Consider the following 15,716-nt stretch of genomic DNA (forward strand, 5'->3'; position numbering starts at 1 on the left):
ACACAAAGAGCTTACAACATCATTCTTTTGCACAGATCTTCTATTATGAACTAAGATCCAATTGTGCAAGCAAATGAGTTTAGCATATTCTTTCGTGCTTGATTTTCTGCTGCAACCAAACTCCCAAATTACTGATCTTTGTCACCCAGTATCACTGAAATCTAAAAAACAGGTTTTACTTTATTTCTATGCAGAGCAGAAATTATTATTTTTTATCTGCCAAACACAACATAGCAGAATTCGTACATAAACACAAAATTCCTTCCCATCTGCTCTGCTTTACTGGCCTAAAAGTTTATTTATTCTTTGCCTGTGTGCTCCCAAACAAGCACCTTCCTCCTTACTTCCAGCACTGTTATGAATATAGCATACTGCCTTCTGATTTGCCAAAGTCAAAACAGAGAATTTGAATGCAACAACTCTGCCAGGAGGGGAGAGAAAAATGGGATCAGCTACAGATTCTGCAAGTACCTGCTTACTGTCCCAGAATATTTTATCTAACCAAATCCTTTGCATGTAAGATGTAGAAAATGGCCATGACTGACTTATACTCATGCAGGCATCAAATCACACAAGATAGTTCATATGTGGAATCTACCAAGTCCTAAGGGCAATTCTGCACCACAGCCCATACAGGGAACTGCTAAAGCATGCTGTAAAGTATAATAAAGCAATTGTGCATATTTCCAGATATGAATTAACTGAGAAGAAAAAAACATGGTTTATGGACTGAATTGGTTGCAGGATTTCCTTTGAACAGTAATGATATACATCTAAATGTTTCAGCACTGGACCTCTGAACTACATTTACCAACTTTCACCAGATAAATTGAATTGGCTTCTTTCTACAGAACTCTGACATAAGCAAAAGGTTTAAGCAAAATGTAAGACAGAAAACTGATATTTAAGCCCCTACATAACACAAGCACGAATCACTTATATCTAGGTTTAGATATGCTTACTGTGCTGGCAGAACTGAGTCTTTTCCATTCACTCCAGCACTATGAAAAGGCTACAATGGTTTTTGAACTTTGATTGTTCAGCAAATTCCTGATGAATAGTGTGGGGCTATGATATGGGAGGCTGGGTGGAAAGAGGAGCATTTTCAAATCTGTGCTCTTGGGAAAGTGCTCCACACCACAGCAAGGTCTCCTGACCCTCTTTGTGACACCTTCAGAAGGCTGGAAGTATAAGCTGTCAGAGGTTGGGAAGCCTGCCTCTGCTAGCCCAACTGCATGTGCCCAAACCAGGATCCAACATGCTATTTAGTTTGTAAGTCTAGAACAGGGATCTCCAAACTACTGCCTGCGGGTCACATCCAGCCCACCTTGCAGTTTTATCTGGCCCATTCCCTTCAACCCATGCTTGTGCGGGGGTGGGGCATGTGTGCGGGCAGGCATCCACGTGCATACACATTCCTATTCCTTCGGCCCTCAAAGATGCTGAAAGTATCCAATGTGGCCCTCACGGTCAAACGTTTTGAGAACCCTAGTCTAGAACATTCCAAGTTAATTTTGACTCACCTCACATTTTTCTGTTTGCAGAACAACAAAATTTCATCACCTTTGCCACATCATGCAGGGCTATACTTGTGTTTAAACGGAAGGTCTCAAAAGAAGCCTGCAAAGCTCCTTCACCTGAACGAATTAATAGGTTCTCTGCAGACCTGAGCATTGACCGTGTCAAGATTTGAAAGATTTCCTGGACTGGCAGGGATGTAGGGTTCAAGGCTTATATTTGTGTCCCCATCCCTACCACCCATTTATTTCTGCAGAGATACAGGAAAAATGCCTGACTAGGGTCTTTTGTTTTGTCGCACCAAAATCTTTTGTAAGAAATAAACTTTAGTCACCCAGAGTAGTGCCTCAGCACCAGATGGGTGGGGTATAAATGTAATGAATGAAATTAATAATAATGTGCTTGCTTGGGTCCATTTAAGGAAAAATGTAGGGTAATTTTTAAAATAAAAATAAAAACATCTAAACATCTTCATTAGTTTTTTTTAAAAATCCACACTGAAATGGGTTATTTTATTCTCATAACAAAAAAATATAAACTATAAATTTTTAAAGCAGAAAACCAAATACACACCACCTATTTTAATACATCAAATAAACCAAGAACTTGAAGTGGTCCGACCCAACAGTTTATTTTATTTTATTTATTTGATTTTTACCCCACCCCTCTAGACAGTGTCTACTCGGGGCGGCTTAAAAAGGTTAGGATCACCATTTAGGGTGTGAATGAAAAAAGGGGTAAATACAGTGGTGCCCCGTATAGCGAGGTTAATCCGTTCCGGATTAACCCTCGCTATACGGAATCATCGCTAAACAGGTAGGGGAAAGGTATTGGAACGCATTAAACTTTGTTTAATGCGTTCCAATACCTTCGTTACTTACCCGTTCAGCGAGGATTCCAGGTGCCGGCAGCCATTTTCGCGCCTTCGCTAAGCGAGGGCAGGGCGCGAAAACGGCTGCCGGCAGCCATTTCCGGGCTTCCGGCGGCCATTTTGGAACCGCCGATCAGCTGTTCGGTGGCTCCAAAATGGCCGCCGCAATACCCGATCTTCGCAATACGGGTTTTCCCCATTGCGAAGATCGGGTATGTTTCCGTATAGCGATCCCGAAAAAGGGATCGCTATACGGAAACATCGCTATACGGTGCACTCGTTAAGCGAGGCACCACTGTACAAGGAAACTGTATTATTGTCTCATTATATCAATTTTACAGTTTCCTTGTATTTACCCCTTTTTTCATTCACACCCTAAATGGTGATCCTAACTGTTGGGGGGGGGGGGACCACTTCAAGTTCTTGGTTTATTTGATGTATCAAAATAGTCAAATACTTCTGAATAATAATGCCTGAGATCTTACCAAATGGACATGCCACTGTAACTGTCAATGTGGGAAAACTTTACAGAATGAAGCAGTACACAAGCCTGCCACCCACTGGAAAGGCACTAGTATATGAAAATCTGAGGATTTCAGGGCAAGCAACACAGAAACAGAATACCACTGTGATGATGAGTGTCTTTTGCATCTATGAGCATCCCCATCTATGTACCTCTGTCCTAGCTTTTTTACTCCACTTGGAACATCCACATCGATAGACGGGACCTTACAGTTTTCTTAAATTTCCTCCTCACATTTTCCACAGCAATTCAGATTGGAAATAATATAAAAATACTTTGTTGATTAGGATAAGGTGTTAAACAAACTATAATCAACACCTTTGCAATTTGACAGATTTATTTTCGCATGAGCTTTTGTAGATTTCAGTCTGCTTCTCTTCAGGCACTCTCTTCCAAAAAAAATCATGCTAAAATAAACCAGTTAATTCCAAAAGTGTCACCAGACTGTAGTGTTCTATTGTAATGAAACAAACATCGCTAAAAACAACTAAAAGATGACATCTAATACAGAAACCTGTATAAATGATATACATTTACAATGCAATTTCAGAACACTATTGATCAGTTGACAATTTAAAATGGACTTAATTAAAGAAGCACTAGTCAATATTCTATAAATCAGCACTTATGTAAATCCCACTCAGTTAATGAGTTTATCTCTAGTTGGGACAAGAAGCACAGTACTGGCTATTATTTAACCAACTATGTATCAGCTCTTAAATTTTTTTAAACAATTTAGAAAGAAATATTTGGGCTTCAGTGCCATGTAGAAGTGTTCCTGTTTGGAACCTGCGTGGTTTCAGAGTCAGAATCCTACTATATGGTGAAGTACCTGTCCCGAGTATAACCAAGCTTAGGTTCAGTGTAGTTTATTATATCTTCAGCTGCCCAGGATGGTGACTGATTTCCACAAAGAATCATCTGAACTTCTTCGTGGCTAAAAGAACTCAGCTTTTCCATTGGAAAGACTCTGTTGAAACCATCTTTAAATATAAAAAGATAAAACATTGGAAATGCAAGTTAATATATCATTTAAAATAGTTAATAGGAAAAAAGCATTGTGTTATTAGTTACTTTTCCTACATTCCCTTCTCCACTTTCTCCCCTCCATATGGGATTCCTGCAGGACACCAGTTCCAAAGTAAAATACCTCACAAATTTCCAGTAGAAATGGAAGAATCACAATGTAACTAGCAACACTGGCTAACTCAAATAATTAATGGCATAGCCATACATGCACCCCAGACAACAAAACAGGAGAAGGAAGGCATTTCCCATCACTCAACAAGAATGAACAGGTCTGAGATGGAATTACCTCCAAAGAGGAGGAAGGGACACAAATGCAGTGAATATACTGTTCATATATTCATAGAAAATTCAGAGAAGCAGAGTTGAAATTAATCTTGCCTACACAAATACAGCAGCTGAAATACACAGACTGCCTATGAAATGTTTGAAAAACATCTTTTCCCAAACTGATAGTACAAACTGTTGGTCATTTCTTCTGAAGCAGAGAATTAGCCACCTTCAAATAGTCAGTTACATACCTCTAAAAGCATCCATCTGCTTCTGTATGCCAGTGTGCATGCAGAAGTCAAACATCAAATCCACATATTCCTCTGCATTATCCATAGTTACCAACTATAACAAAAATGTTTGTAAATGGTCAGAGAGTGTCCATATCATAACACAGAAGTTACAAAATTTCTTTTTAAAAATCGAACTTCTAGAATTGTTTTTCTACCTCATCTTCACCACCAGGCTTGAGGTCCACAGCTGTAAAGCCATACACTCTAGATGAAGGGCAAAACTGGAAATTAAGGCTGCAAGACAAGAGAAAGCATCAGTAGAAACAATGGAAACCACAGATTTTTAGAAGACAAGTTGAAAAAGCCACAGCTAGTAATTCATTTGCAGGAGCGAAACTGTTTGAAGCAAAAAGCAAACACAGCCTCCATGTTGACAAACTCAAACTTTTTCAGAGATTTCTCAATTACACAAAACATGTTTGGTAACATCCATGAGTTCTGAAAGAATGTTACTGCCCATACATGTATCTAATCAGATCTCATGAGGCATATTGCCTCTGGATCTATCCATATGATAAAACTTTTAATTTGGTTAATTCTTCAAACTCAGTATTTAACCAGGTGAGTCATTTTCACTGGGTGACATCAAGAGAACAATAAAAGAGAATAATTTATTTCAATTTGCTTTCTTCACCCATCATCATCCTGAATCAGTCCTTACATGTGTGCAAAATATGCCCAGAGGCTGCTTCCTCCAAGGCAAGAGTAGGCAATTAATTTCTGAATTGTGTTCGGGGGCCAAACCAACTTTACTTAAAAGTAAAATGAAATAGTGATGTTACAATTGTTTTTATTTTAAACTTGTTAGTCTTCACAAATATTAAAGAGGTTTTTTGTGATACATTAAAGATAAGCAACTGATCAACTTTAAACAAAAAGCCATAAATGGTTTTGATGTTCATAACTGTCCACGGGCTGGACAGGAGCGGCTTGCAGGCCGTATGTGGCCCTTGGGCCGCACTTTGCCCAGGTCTGCTCTAAGGGGATCATGAACAGACCATGATCTTACCCCTAAATTCTAGCTCTCATTTGCCCAAGTTCATATTCCAAACAATTAAAACATGCTTCCTTAGTCTTTATCCTATATGCTGTGCATCTATTTATGCCTGGAATCCATACATGTATAAATCTTGGGAATAAATTTTCACACTGAATAAGAAGTAAGGGAGTTCGGAGTTGTGGTTGTTCCCTTATGAATTTTTTGTTACTAGTCTATGAATAAAACAAATTTGGCTGCAACACTCGCCATCCACCCACCCACCCATCCATCCATCCATCGTAATGTGAAAAAGAAAATACACCTTTGTATTCTATGTTTTTACCTATGAAGATATAATAAAATTCATCTAGTGCTTAGCAGGTCTGGAAATTAGGTAAATGCAACATCAGATGAACAACAACACATTACAGCGTGCCATGATTTATTTTACAGAAATAAAGCCAAAATAGAGAAACTATTTATGAAAAACCAAGTACACCCTATGATTCAATAACTTGTACAACCACCTTCAGCAGCAATAACTTAAAGTAATCGTTCGTATGACTTTGTCAGTTTCTCACACTGTTGTGGGAGAATTTTGGCCCACTCCTCTTTATAATGTTGCTTCAGTTCATTGAGGTTTAGGCATTTGTTTATACATAGCTCTTGTAAGGTCCCATCACAGTATTCAATCCGGTTGAGGTCACAACTTTGATGGGGCCGTTGCAACACTTTGATTCTTCTCTTTTTCAGCCATTCTGTTGTAGATTTGCTGGTGTGCTTGAGATCATTGTCCTGTTCCATTACCCAATTTCAGCCAAGCTTTAGCTGTCGGAAAGATGGCCTCACATTTGATTCTAGAATATTTTAGTATACAGAGGAGTTCATGGTCAACTCAATAACTGCAAGGTGGCCAGGTCCCGTGACTAGCAAAACAAGCCCAAATCACTACCCCTCCATCATTGTGCTTGACAGCTGGTGGTTTTGTGCTGATATACTGTGTTTGGTGTTTGCCAAACTTGGTACTGTGCATTATCACCAGACATCTCCACTCTAGTCTCATCTATCCAAAGGACATTGTTCCAGAAGGTTTGTGGTTTGTCCAGATGCAACTTTGCAAATATAAGTCATGCTGCCATGTTCTTTTTAAAGAGAAGAGGCTTTCTTCTTGCAACCCTTCCAAACAAACCATATGTGTTCAGTCTTTTTTGGAGGGGTGTAAATTGTACTGTCATGAGCTTTAACACACTAACTGAGGCCTGTAGAGTCTGAGATGTAACTCTTGTGTTTGTGTGTTTGTGTGTGTGTGTGTGTGCGTGTGCGCGTGCGCGTGCTTTTTTGCAATTCCTCTGAGTATTGCACAGTCTGACCTTGGGGTGAATTGGCTTGGATGTCCACTCCTGGGAACATTGGCAACTGTCTTAAATGTTTTCCACTTGTGAATAATCTTCCTCACGGTAGAATGATGGACTTTAAATTGTTTGGAAATGGCACAAAGCTTTTCAGATTGATGGGCAGCAACAATTGCTCCTGTACGATTATTGCTGATGTGTTTCCTCCTTTGTCCTTGTGTTAAGACACACCTGAATGTTCCAGATCAACAAACTGCTAAAACAGGTGGTCACACTTGCTAATGATTAATTACTCAAGGGCTTTTGGTTAGCAGCACCTGGCTGCTACTTAGCTTCTTAATACCTAGGGAAGCAGCAAGGGTGTACTTAGTTTTTCACTCATGGCTTCTACATTTTAGCTTTATGTTTGATAAATAAATAGTGGCACAGTGTAATATGTCACGTGTTCTACATCTGAGGTTGTATTTACCTGATTTTCAAACCTGCTAAGGACCAGATTATTTTTATTACCGGTATGTCTTGATATGTAAACCATAGAAGTATGTACTTTCTTTTTCACATGACCATATCTCTGTGTGTGTTCTATGTATGATTTTCTCATAGAACTGGAACTTAAGATAGTTCAAGAACAGTCACAAACAACAGATATTTAAAGTACGATGGAATTACAAATTTTAAAATTAAATCCATTCTAAAATTAAAACTAATTAAAACACTTAACAATATTTAATTAAAAATACAAATACAAATCTTGTAGTCTGAGGCACTTAATTTTCAGTCTGAATAAAAAGGTTTTTGCCTGCTGCAGAAATTTAAATATAATTAGTGAAAATTTCATTTAACCACTATCCTGAACATGTAAGCAACAATTGCTTCTCTATGACCATAGCCAATGTGTTTCCTCCTGAACATGTAAGCACTCATATATTATAATTATCAGTAGGCATGGCTCCAATCCCCATGAATATTTTTCAGATACTGTATAATATGTAATTTAAAATATTTCTAGTCTCTCCTCAACACTGCCATCCAATAAGCATTCTTCTTCTGTGTACTGTGTTTGCCCTTTTGAGAATCATTTCTAACAGGGTGGGTTTAATTAAATCACAATTCAAATTTTTTAAAATTGGATTTTTGACTGTTTGAATTAATTAATTAATTTGTTTATATCATGGTTTAAATCAAATTAATTTTAAAAAAATCATTGCTTTTTGTCCCCCCCCCTTTCTACAGATAACAAATTATGCTGAATTACAAGGATGGCCCTGCAATTCAAAGACAATAAAATTGGGTGCTTTGCTTGGAATGATCTCCTTTAAAATGACCCTTCCATCTGTGTGGGAATCATTCCAGCTCAGCCCCCCAAAAAGAGAAGCCCAGCCACTGGACCAAAAAGTTCCAGTCAAACTGGTTCAAGATCACCTGTATGTTGTGTGACTGCTGGGAAATCATGCTACAAGCAGTCCAAAATGTGTGCTATTTCCCTGTCTAATAGAGCATTAAATCATTTATAATTTTTACTGAATGTTTTCCTTGTCTGTAATATGGCTGTCTGACTGCAGGTTCACAGAGCAGAACTGAATTCCAATCCTTTTATACTGAAGAAAGTCTGCAGTACATGCTATTTCTTGCTACCTGTTCAAAGAGTACACAGTTGGAGTTCAGTGCAACAGCACATACTCTGCCTATCTCTCACATATCCAGTATCCTATCTAAAACTCAGCTGTCAGTCAGTGTAGATAAGATGACAGACCTATGGTCTGAGTCACTGTAAGACAGCTTTCTGTGTTCCTGTAGAAATTATCTCATGGGGTTTATACAGAAGCACACAATAAATGAATAAATACAACAACCTGAATGTTTACATTAATATTTTCTTTGTCTAAGTGTTACATACTAATTTCTTACACACAAGAAGGCTGAGGCATGTGCAAACAGTAACCAAATAATCAACTTACCCTAAATCTTCTATACTAAGTGGGGGCCCTGATCCTGATGGATTCTTCATCATTAGTTCTTGCAGTTTGGTATTCTTTTCATCTTCTGAAAGGCTTTTGTTGCTTAGGATTTGACGTCTTTTAATGGCAAGATCCTTAATTTCTTTCAAAAATCTTGCTCTGTGAGGGTTTACCAACTCAAAATCCTCCCACGTTAAGATCCCATTGAACCATGCTGGAGGTTTAGGTTTGGGAGGATCAAGGATGAATTCAGATTTAGAATCTTCTTCAAAACTTCCTACTGAGAGAGAGTCATGACCTTCTTCTGTAGAGGCCTCTGACTGACTTTCTGTGCAATGCAAGTCTCTGTCACCCCGGGATTCATAAATCAATTTACTCATGTTACTTTTAATGTCTCCCATGCACATGAGTTTAAAGAAAGGCTTAGAAATGGGCAAGTCTACTAGTCTATTGTCTTGGATGCATTTGGCTAAGAAAATCCCCAGGAAGTGAAACAGTTTGGTTATTCTTTCAAGTTCATCACTATCCTGTGGGAATGGTGCTGTGAAGAGCCCACAGGATCTCTGTACATAATATCCTGGAGGTTTTAATCCACCACCTATATCGACCTATTTTTAAAAACAAAACGGAGAAAAATGTTAGGTATTGGAAGATATATACACCACTACCTTCCTTGTTCTACTAAGTACAAAAGCAAAATATACCTGACGTGATTCATCATCTGGAAAATCATCATCACAAAGCCACGCTCCTAGTTCTGTCCGCTGGAATTCTGCTGCCACCAGTGCATAGAATTCTAAAGTGGGACCCAATCCAGTTCCTTCTTCTCCCAAAAACTCTACCTGGAAAACAGAAACCAAAACATGGGCCTAAATTCAACTGTTGGTCCCAACAAGAGTAGGCGTGCTTAATCAATGGGAACCAGGAACATCAACTATTACTTAAGTTTTGTTAAGTTAATGGATCTATTCCAGTTGGACTAACAACTAATTTTGGTTACTGGTATTAACTTGAATTGCACTCTCCTCCCCCATGTCACTAGCCTCTCAAAAGACTCAGCCAGACTGGATTAAGAGTTGCCCTTTAACAAATGCATGGCCTTCCATCTGCAGATCAGAACAGCAGCACAGTGTTCTGCTGGAAATTGTGTGTGCATGGATTGCAGTTTCCCATTTAGCCCCTCTCAATGCCACTGCCCATTTCATCCCACCTGGCCCCTGGAAGAGCTTTCCAGAGTGCACAAGAGAGTGCAAGAAAACATCATTTCTCTCCCTTCTTCCACTAAGTGATTCCAGTGGAAAACAATTCTGTATATGGGAAGTCTGAATGGTAGTTAGTATGAATTTTTTTCCTTAAGAAAGCATGGGGGATAATTTACCTCTAGTACTGACTTTCTGTCTGCATGAATCTGCATGACATTTTCTGCCCACTCCATCAAAGATTCACCACGTGGAACTTTTACTCTTTCATGTTTAAGCCGCCCAACTCTGAATTCTCCAGGATCATCTCTTCGCACAGTGCTTGTAGTGCGTGTCCGCTCAACAGTGGCCTCACGTCTATTTTGTAGCCAAACTATTGCTCTGGTAATGGGAACAAATACAGATTCAACAGTTGATTCTAAGAGAGCGAAACCTGCAAAGCAAGTGGGAGGAAAGGTAGACTAGAGACCAATGACCTCTAGTTTATGAGAGAACTGAATCTAATAGTTAAAATAATCACAAAGGATTTTTTACTTTTTTTTCTGGGAATATTGCAACAATTGTTTCATATAATTTCTCCTATTTCCAAGGTTCAGGGGGTGAGTACCATTGCTTATGCTACCCAACTGACATAGAATATACACAAGAGAAAGGTATCATTAAGCTTGGGGCACTGCAAAGTTTGAGAAAGTACTGATACTTCTGGAAGATTTTGCTACTTCTGCTTTTCCCCCCTTGCAAGAGAAAAGCAACTTCGGTCATTTTTCAGAGACTCTCAGCATTGATATATTGTTAATGCTGATGGTAAAGAACTTCAACACACTGAAGTTATCCCATATGAGCAATTTCTTATTTATCAATTTCTTACCTTGATGCCCCAAATGCTGTGCATGTGAAATATAGTTGCCTAGTTTCAAATGGAATTAAGAAAGGGCATTTGCTAGTTATTTGTTCACACCAGTCTGGCAAAGCTCCACTCGCTAGTGCCAATGGTTCCTGTAATTGAATATACAAGTCATTTAAAGGATAAAAATTGAACAAAATGCATGATGGATAAACAGATTTTCAATAATATCCTTGCATTTCCTCACACACCCATTATATCATGACAGATTTTGGGAGCATAACTGCCATGATTAAACTGAAATGCTAAATCAAGATACACTTTCTCAGATGTTTAATTTTTTATTTTGTACTATTATACAAATTGTGTCTATTACATTTTTATGTCCTTCCTTCCTCCCACACTTATCCTGATCTTTCCCTCAAAAAAAATTCTGAGACAGGTTAGGTTGAGACAAGAGGATTGGCCTAATGCTATTCAGTGACCTATATGGCCGAGTCAAGAGTTGGATCTAGTCCTTGCAGATCTAGTCCTACACTCTAATTCTCCCAGCCCCTGGCTCTGCACCTAAGAGTTCTCTGGTGGCACACTCTGTCTCTCAGACAGAGTTCTCTAGTGGCATACTTAAATCTTACTCAATACTGACTCTCATGATTTTTCAAATTGTCTCATTCAAAATAAACAAAACATTAAATCAATATTTAAATCAAGACTTACAAGACTTTACAGACAATTTAAGCCATTCAAGCACATCAGTGATTTCTTTCCACAAACATTCAACATTCAAGATTAAAGCTGCAATCCAAAGAACTGTATGATTAACCCCATATATCTATCCACTTGGCTTTGGACATACCACCACCACCACCACCACCACCACGGAAAAACAGCCTATCAGGCCACATTGCAGTACTCTTTTGAAACTCCAGAAGCTTCAAAACTAGTCTGTGAAGGGACATGGGACCATTTAGTCTCTCTCTCTCTCTCTCTCTCTCTCTCTCTCTCTCTCTCTCTCTCTCTCTCTCACACACACACACACACACACACACACACACACACACACACACACAAAATCTTACCTGTATATGCAAACAAAATATTGCAAGTAAAGGAGCACAGTAGCTTTCATAAGTCCCTGAGACCGTTTAGTGTTTTAGACTATCTTCAGTAGCATAAAGCCAAAACACATGAAACATTATCTCAAAAGAGATATAAATTACCTCAATCTGTTGAAGAATTTTTGTAGTGATTTTTTTGCTTGTGAATTCATCTGGTGGAAAATTAAACTGAAGCTGTTCATCTCCATCTGAAATTATTAACAGAAACAGTCATTACATGTCTCCCTTAAGAGAACTTTTAAAGGAAAAATTTGGTGTACTCTGCTTACCTTCTTGAGATGTTCGAATAGCATAAGGATCACTTGCAACAATATACAAAATACGGAGCAACTGTAGGACATCTTCTACTCCACAGGAATTCTGCCCACTTCCAGCTTTGGCTTGAGGCTGTTCTTTTGTTGAACTAAGAATGTCTGAGGTTGGAAGTGTGGAAATAGTTCCTTGGCTCAAACTAGACTTTGATCCATGCTCACAGAAATCCTGTATAAATGATAAGAAATTAAGTACATACTAAATTTTTATTAGAATTGTAACATGGTTAGTTTCAGGGAGAGAAAATGTGAATGTATTTTATGCAATGCATTCTATTCAGCACTTACAATTTTGTTAGGCACTATGTTAATAAGACATTAGTGTGCCTATTCAAGAATATAAGAAAAAAATGGAGCTGGTAAAAAGCTAAACATGAGAGCAGCATATAAACATTTTACTAAGAGAGCAATTCTACTAATCTAGCATGATGCCAAAACCAAAAACAAACAAACATAAAACAACAACCCCACCCTCCCGAAATATACACGTTCCCCAAACCAATACTTTTAGATGCGGACATATACCTTGTATGCAGCTATAAGCTGGGAACAATTTCTGTTTTTCCTAATGCTTTTATTAGTGCCGGTTAATTTCCAGTGGCGCAGAAAGGCTGAATCCGCATTCTTCTGAAGGTAGGTTATCAAGTCATTCTTTGGTAATTCATCAGTGCCAAGGTACTGTTCCACATGCTCTATTGACCAGCAACCCTACAACAGGAACCACCAAATATTGGTTCTTCCTGATTGTAAAGTTTGAAAGTTTTCACATGCACTACACACATTTCTTTAGGAACATGCATTCACAAACATTCTTTATCATATTCCGTAAAAGAACCAAATTAGTGCAATTTTTCTCCCAAGCTGCCATTTTTAAAGTGCCCAAAATGCACAGAAATATGCTACATCCATGTAATATCAAAGTGCTTAAATTAATCTCACCATTTTCCCATTCTCCTTTTCTTTATCAGAGTCTTTCATTTCTCTGTATACAATTCTAAAATCAGAAAAATCAGGGTTACATATGTCTTTTAATGAGCTTCCCACAGCAAAATAAGGTATAAAGCATGGCTCTTCGGACATACAGTATCTGGATTATTTTCTGCTAGCACTCTACATGCTAACTTTGATTCTGAACCTTTTGTTGTTTTACCATACAAGACCTGCAAGGGTTGGCGTTCCACCAATTCAGTTGCTGATTCAGAAATTCTTGGAACTTGTCACTAAATTACAGAAATTGTAAAAACAATGAATACATTTTGGATTATACAATAATTTAGGGCCAAGTATAATTTTGGTAATGAGGGCACATGTTTTCCAAAAGGCAGGACACAATTTAAGAACAATAATAATTAGAGATGAGCTGAAGGACTAAAGCAAGGCTATATGTATCTAAACACTGCTACTGTACAATTATCATTCAGTAGGTACAGAAATGGTAAAAGACCAAAAGGAACTTGAAACATTCAATAGATCCAATTATGAAAGACACCCTGAGACTTCAGTCTTTCTTTTATAACTGGACAGAAATGGTAAAGCAGAAGTGCTCAGACTGCTTGCAAGAGTGTTGATCCAATTTTTAAGTAGTTTATCTTAGACAGTAAGCCTTATCAGACAAAAAGAGAGAGGGAAAAAAAAACAAAAGAAAAAACAAGAGGCAAAAAATTTGTTGTGGCACCTTAAGGACTAATTGCTATATTTTAATGTGAGCTTCTGTAAGTCAAGTCCACTTCCCCAGACATAGCTATTCAGAGACATCTTTACTCAAAAATAATGTCTAGAATTGCTTACTCGGGACGTGGTGGCGTTGCGGGTTAAACCGCAGAAGCCTCTGTGCTGCAAGGTCAAAAGACCAGCAGTCGTAAGATCTAATCCACGCGACGGAGTGAGTTCCCGTCGCTTGTTCCAGCTCCTGCCAACCTAGCAGTTTGAAAGCATGTAAATGCGAGTAGATAAATAGGTACCACCATGGTGAGAAGGTAACGGCGTTCCGTGTCTAGTCATGCTGGTCACGTGACCACGGAAACTATCTACAGACAAACACTGGTTCTATGGCTTGGAGATGGGGATGAGCACCGCGCCCTAGAATCGGACACGACTGGACAAGGGGAACCTTTACCTTTACGTATTGCTTACTCTCCAGTAACAGCATACAAGATTACAGACTTCAACTGACTCAAAATCTTGATCAAATTTTGGAACTCTTACGTGTATGTTGGTTCCCAAATCCGCCTAAGCTTATCAGACTTCACACTGCCATTGCAGGAAAGCTGCAACAATTTCTGTACATAGTAGAAGATGGTTGATCGGAAATTTGTCAATGGTAGCTCAACTTCCCGAGATGTACCAAGGCCTGTAACTTTCAAGGTAAGTGCTAAACGTGGTGATGGTGTGCATTCAACTTCTTCCAAGAGTTCTGAATGAGGTGTTCCTGTAATTGGTAGTGAATTAGTGACAGATAAGTTTTTATCATCTTACATAAATTACAGTTGCTTATTTGTTGTACCCTTCGTGTATGACATACTTCCTACTGTCACACAAAAATAAACTTCTTAGTAACAAAACCCTACGAAATTTCCTGTGGGGTGTCATGTTCTAGCTTCTCTTTTCTTGAGTCCCCAATCTGCTCCTTCACAACTCCTTTGTTTCAGCCTCAGATGCTTCTTCTACTCAGCATACCTCTTCTCCAGCTTTTTCCATTTGAAAATTAATTGTGTCCCTCTACAGCCTAGGTTTCTGAATGGAGCAAAGTGGGGAGAATGGTGCATTTCTTACACTTACTCCCCCACCACAGCAGCTGGCTTCTGTGATGGAAGGAAGAAAATTTAGTTCAATGTGCTGAGGTTTCTACTCCCTTATCCTGCCCAGTCTTATTAATCATCCTATTAATATTTATCCAAGTTTAATATCCAAATGCATTACCAAAGCAACTATCCCACCAAGGAGGTAAATTTATAGGGTGGACAGAATAATCTAGTGATTCCTTCTCTGAAAACAACTGCCAGTATATGGAATAAATTGCCTCTTCTCTATCTTCAATCTCATTCTTACATTCCTCTGACATGGTAATGTGTTTAAACATGTGCATGCTTCCACATATTTTACAAATTGGTTTTAAATATACCTGGGGGAGGAATTTCGAGGTCAGTTGTCTGTTGGACATTAGTACGGCCAGGTCTAGGATCAAAGGCAGGTACTAAAGCAGAAAATTGACGCTTCAGAACATAGTCATCATCCCATGTTCTTCTACGGCCTCCTTTAGTTTCATATTCTTCTTCTTCCTATTAAAAACCCACACAGGTAATTAGGAATATTAATTAAATCTATTAGGGAGATATATTTAATATATAAAAATATATTAGGCATCCCTTCACCTAACTGAATTAAAAATAAAATTTGCTATTCTTTGACATGCAACTGAAACAAATTATTTGGAGTAAGCCTTTAGAATTATTTT

At 38.4% G+C, this 15,716-nt stretch overlaps 2 protein-coding genes across 19 annotated transcripts in view; one reads left to right on the forward strand and one right to left on the reverse strand.

Annotated features, from left to right (window-relative positions):
* Positions 1 to 8,357, forward strand: part of AP4S1 (adaptor related protein complex 4 subunit sigma 1) — a 46,540-nt gene extending 38,183 nt beyond the window's left edge. For all 5 annotated transcript variants that reach the window (XM_072986340.2, XM_072986336.2, XM_078392251.1 and 2 more), the window contains exon 5: positions 8,066 to 8,357. In XM_072986340.2, the coding sequence (XP_072842441.1) occupies positions 8,066 to 8,269 (204 nt within the window). In that variant the 3' untranslated portion in view covers positions 8,270 to 8,357. The remainder of the gene's footprint in view (positions 1 to 8,065) is intronic.
* HECTD1 (HECT domain E3 ubiquitin protein ligase 1) overlaps positions 1 to 15,716 on the reverse strand; it is an 89,771-nt gene that overhangs the window by 1,757 nt on the left and 72,298 nt on the right. For 9 of the 14 annotated variants that reach the window (XM_078392108.1, XM_020788430.3, XM_078392112.1 and 6 more), the window contains 13 exons: positions 15,384 to 15,540; positions 14,468 to 14,690; positions 13,202 to 13,256; positions 12,788 to 12,970; positions 12,221 to 12,431; positions 12,054 to 12,139; positions 10,858 to 10,985; positions 10,169 to 10,370; positions 9,495 to 9,632; positions 8,791 to 9,398; positions 4,657 to 4,735; positions 4,460 to 4,553; positions 3,745 to 3,895 (listed from right to left, as the gene is read on the reverse strand). In XM_078392108.1, coding sequence (XP_078248234.1) covers positions 3,745 to 3,895; positions 4,460 to 4,553; positions 4,657 to 4,735; positions 8,791 to 9,398; positions 9,495 to 9,632; positions 10,169 to 10,370; positions 10,858 to 10,985; positions 12,054 to 12,139; positions 12,221 to 12,431; positions 12,788 to 12,970; positions 13,202 to 13,256; positions 14,468 to 14,690; positions 15,384 to 15,540 — 2,315 coding nt within the window. The remainder of the gene's footprint in view (positions 1 to 3,744; positions 3,896 to 4,459; positions 4,554 to 4,656; positions 4,736 to 8,790; positions 9,399 to 9,494; positions 9,633 to 10,168; positions 10,371 to 10,857; positions 10,986 to 12,053; positions 12,140 to 12,220; positions 12,432 to 12,787; positions 12,971 to 13,201; positions 13,257 to 14,467; positions 14,691 to 15,383; positions 15,541 to 15,716) is intronic. The other 5 variants (XM_078392140.1, XM_078392131.1, XM_078392127.1 and 2 more) reach the window with 1 other exon arrangement.

Source organism: Pogona vitticeps, chromosome 1 (genome assembly GCF_051106095.1).
Source record: "Pogona vitticeps strain Pit_001003342236 chromosome 1, PviZW2.1, whole genome shotgun sequence".
Lineage (NCBI taxonomy): Eukaryota > Metazoa > Chordata > Lepidosauria > Squamata > Agamidae > Pogona > Pogona vitticeps.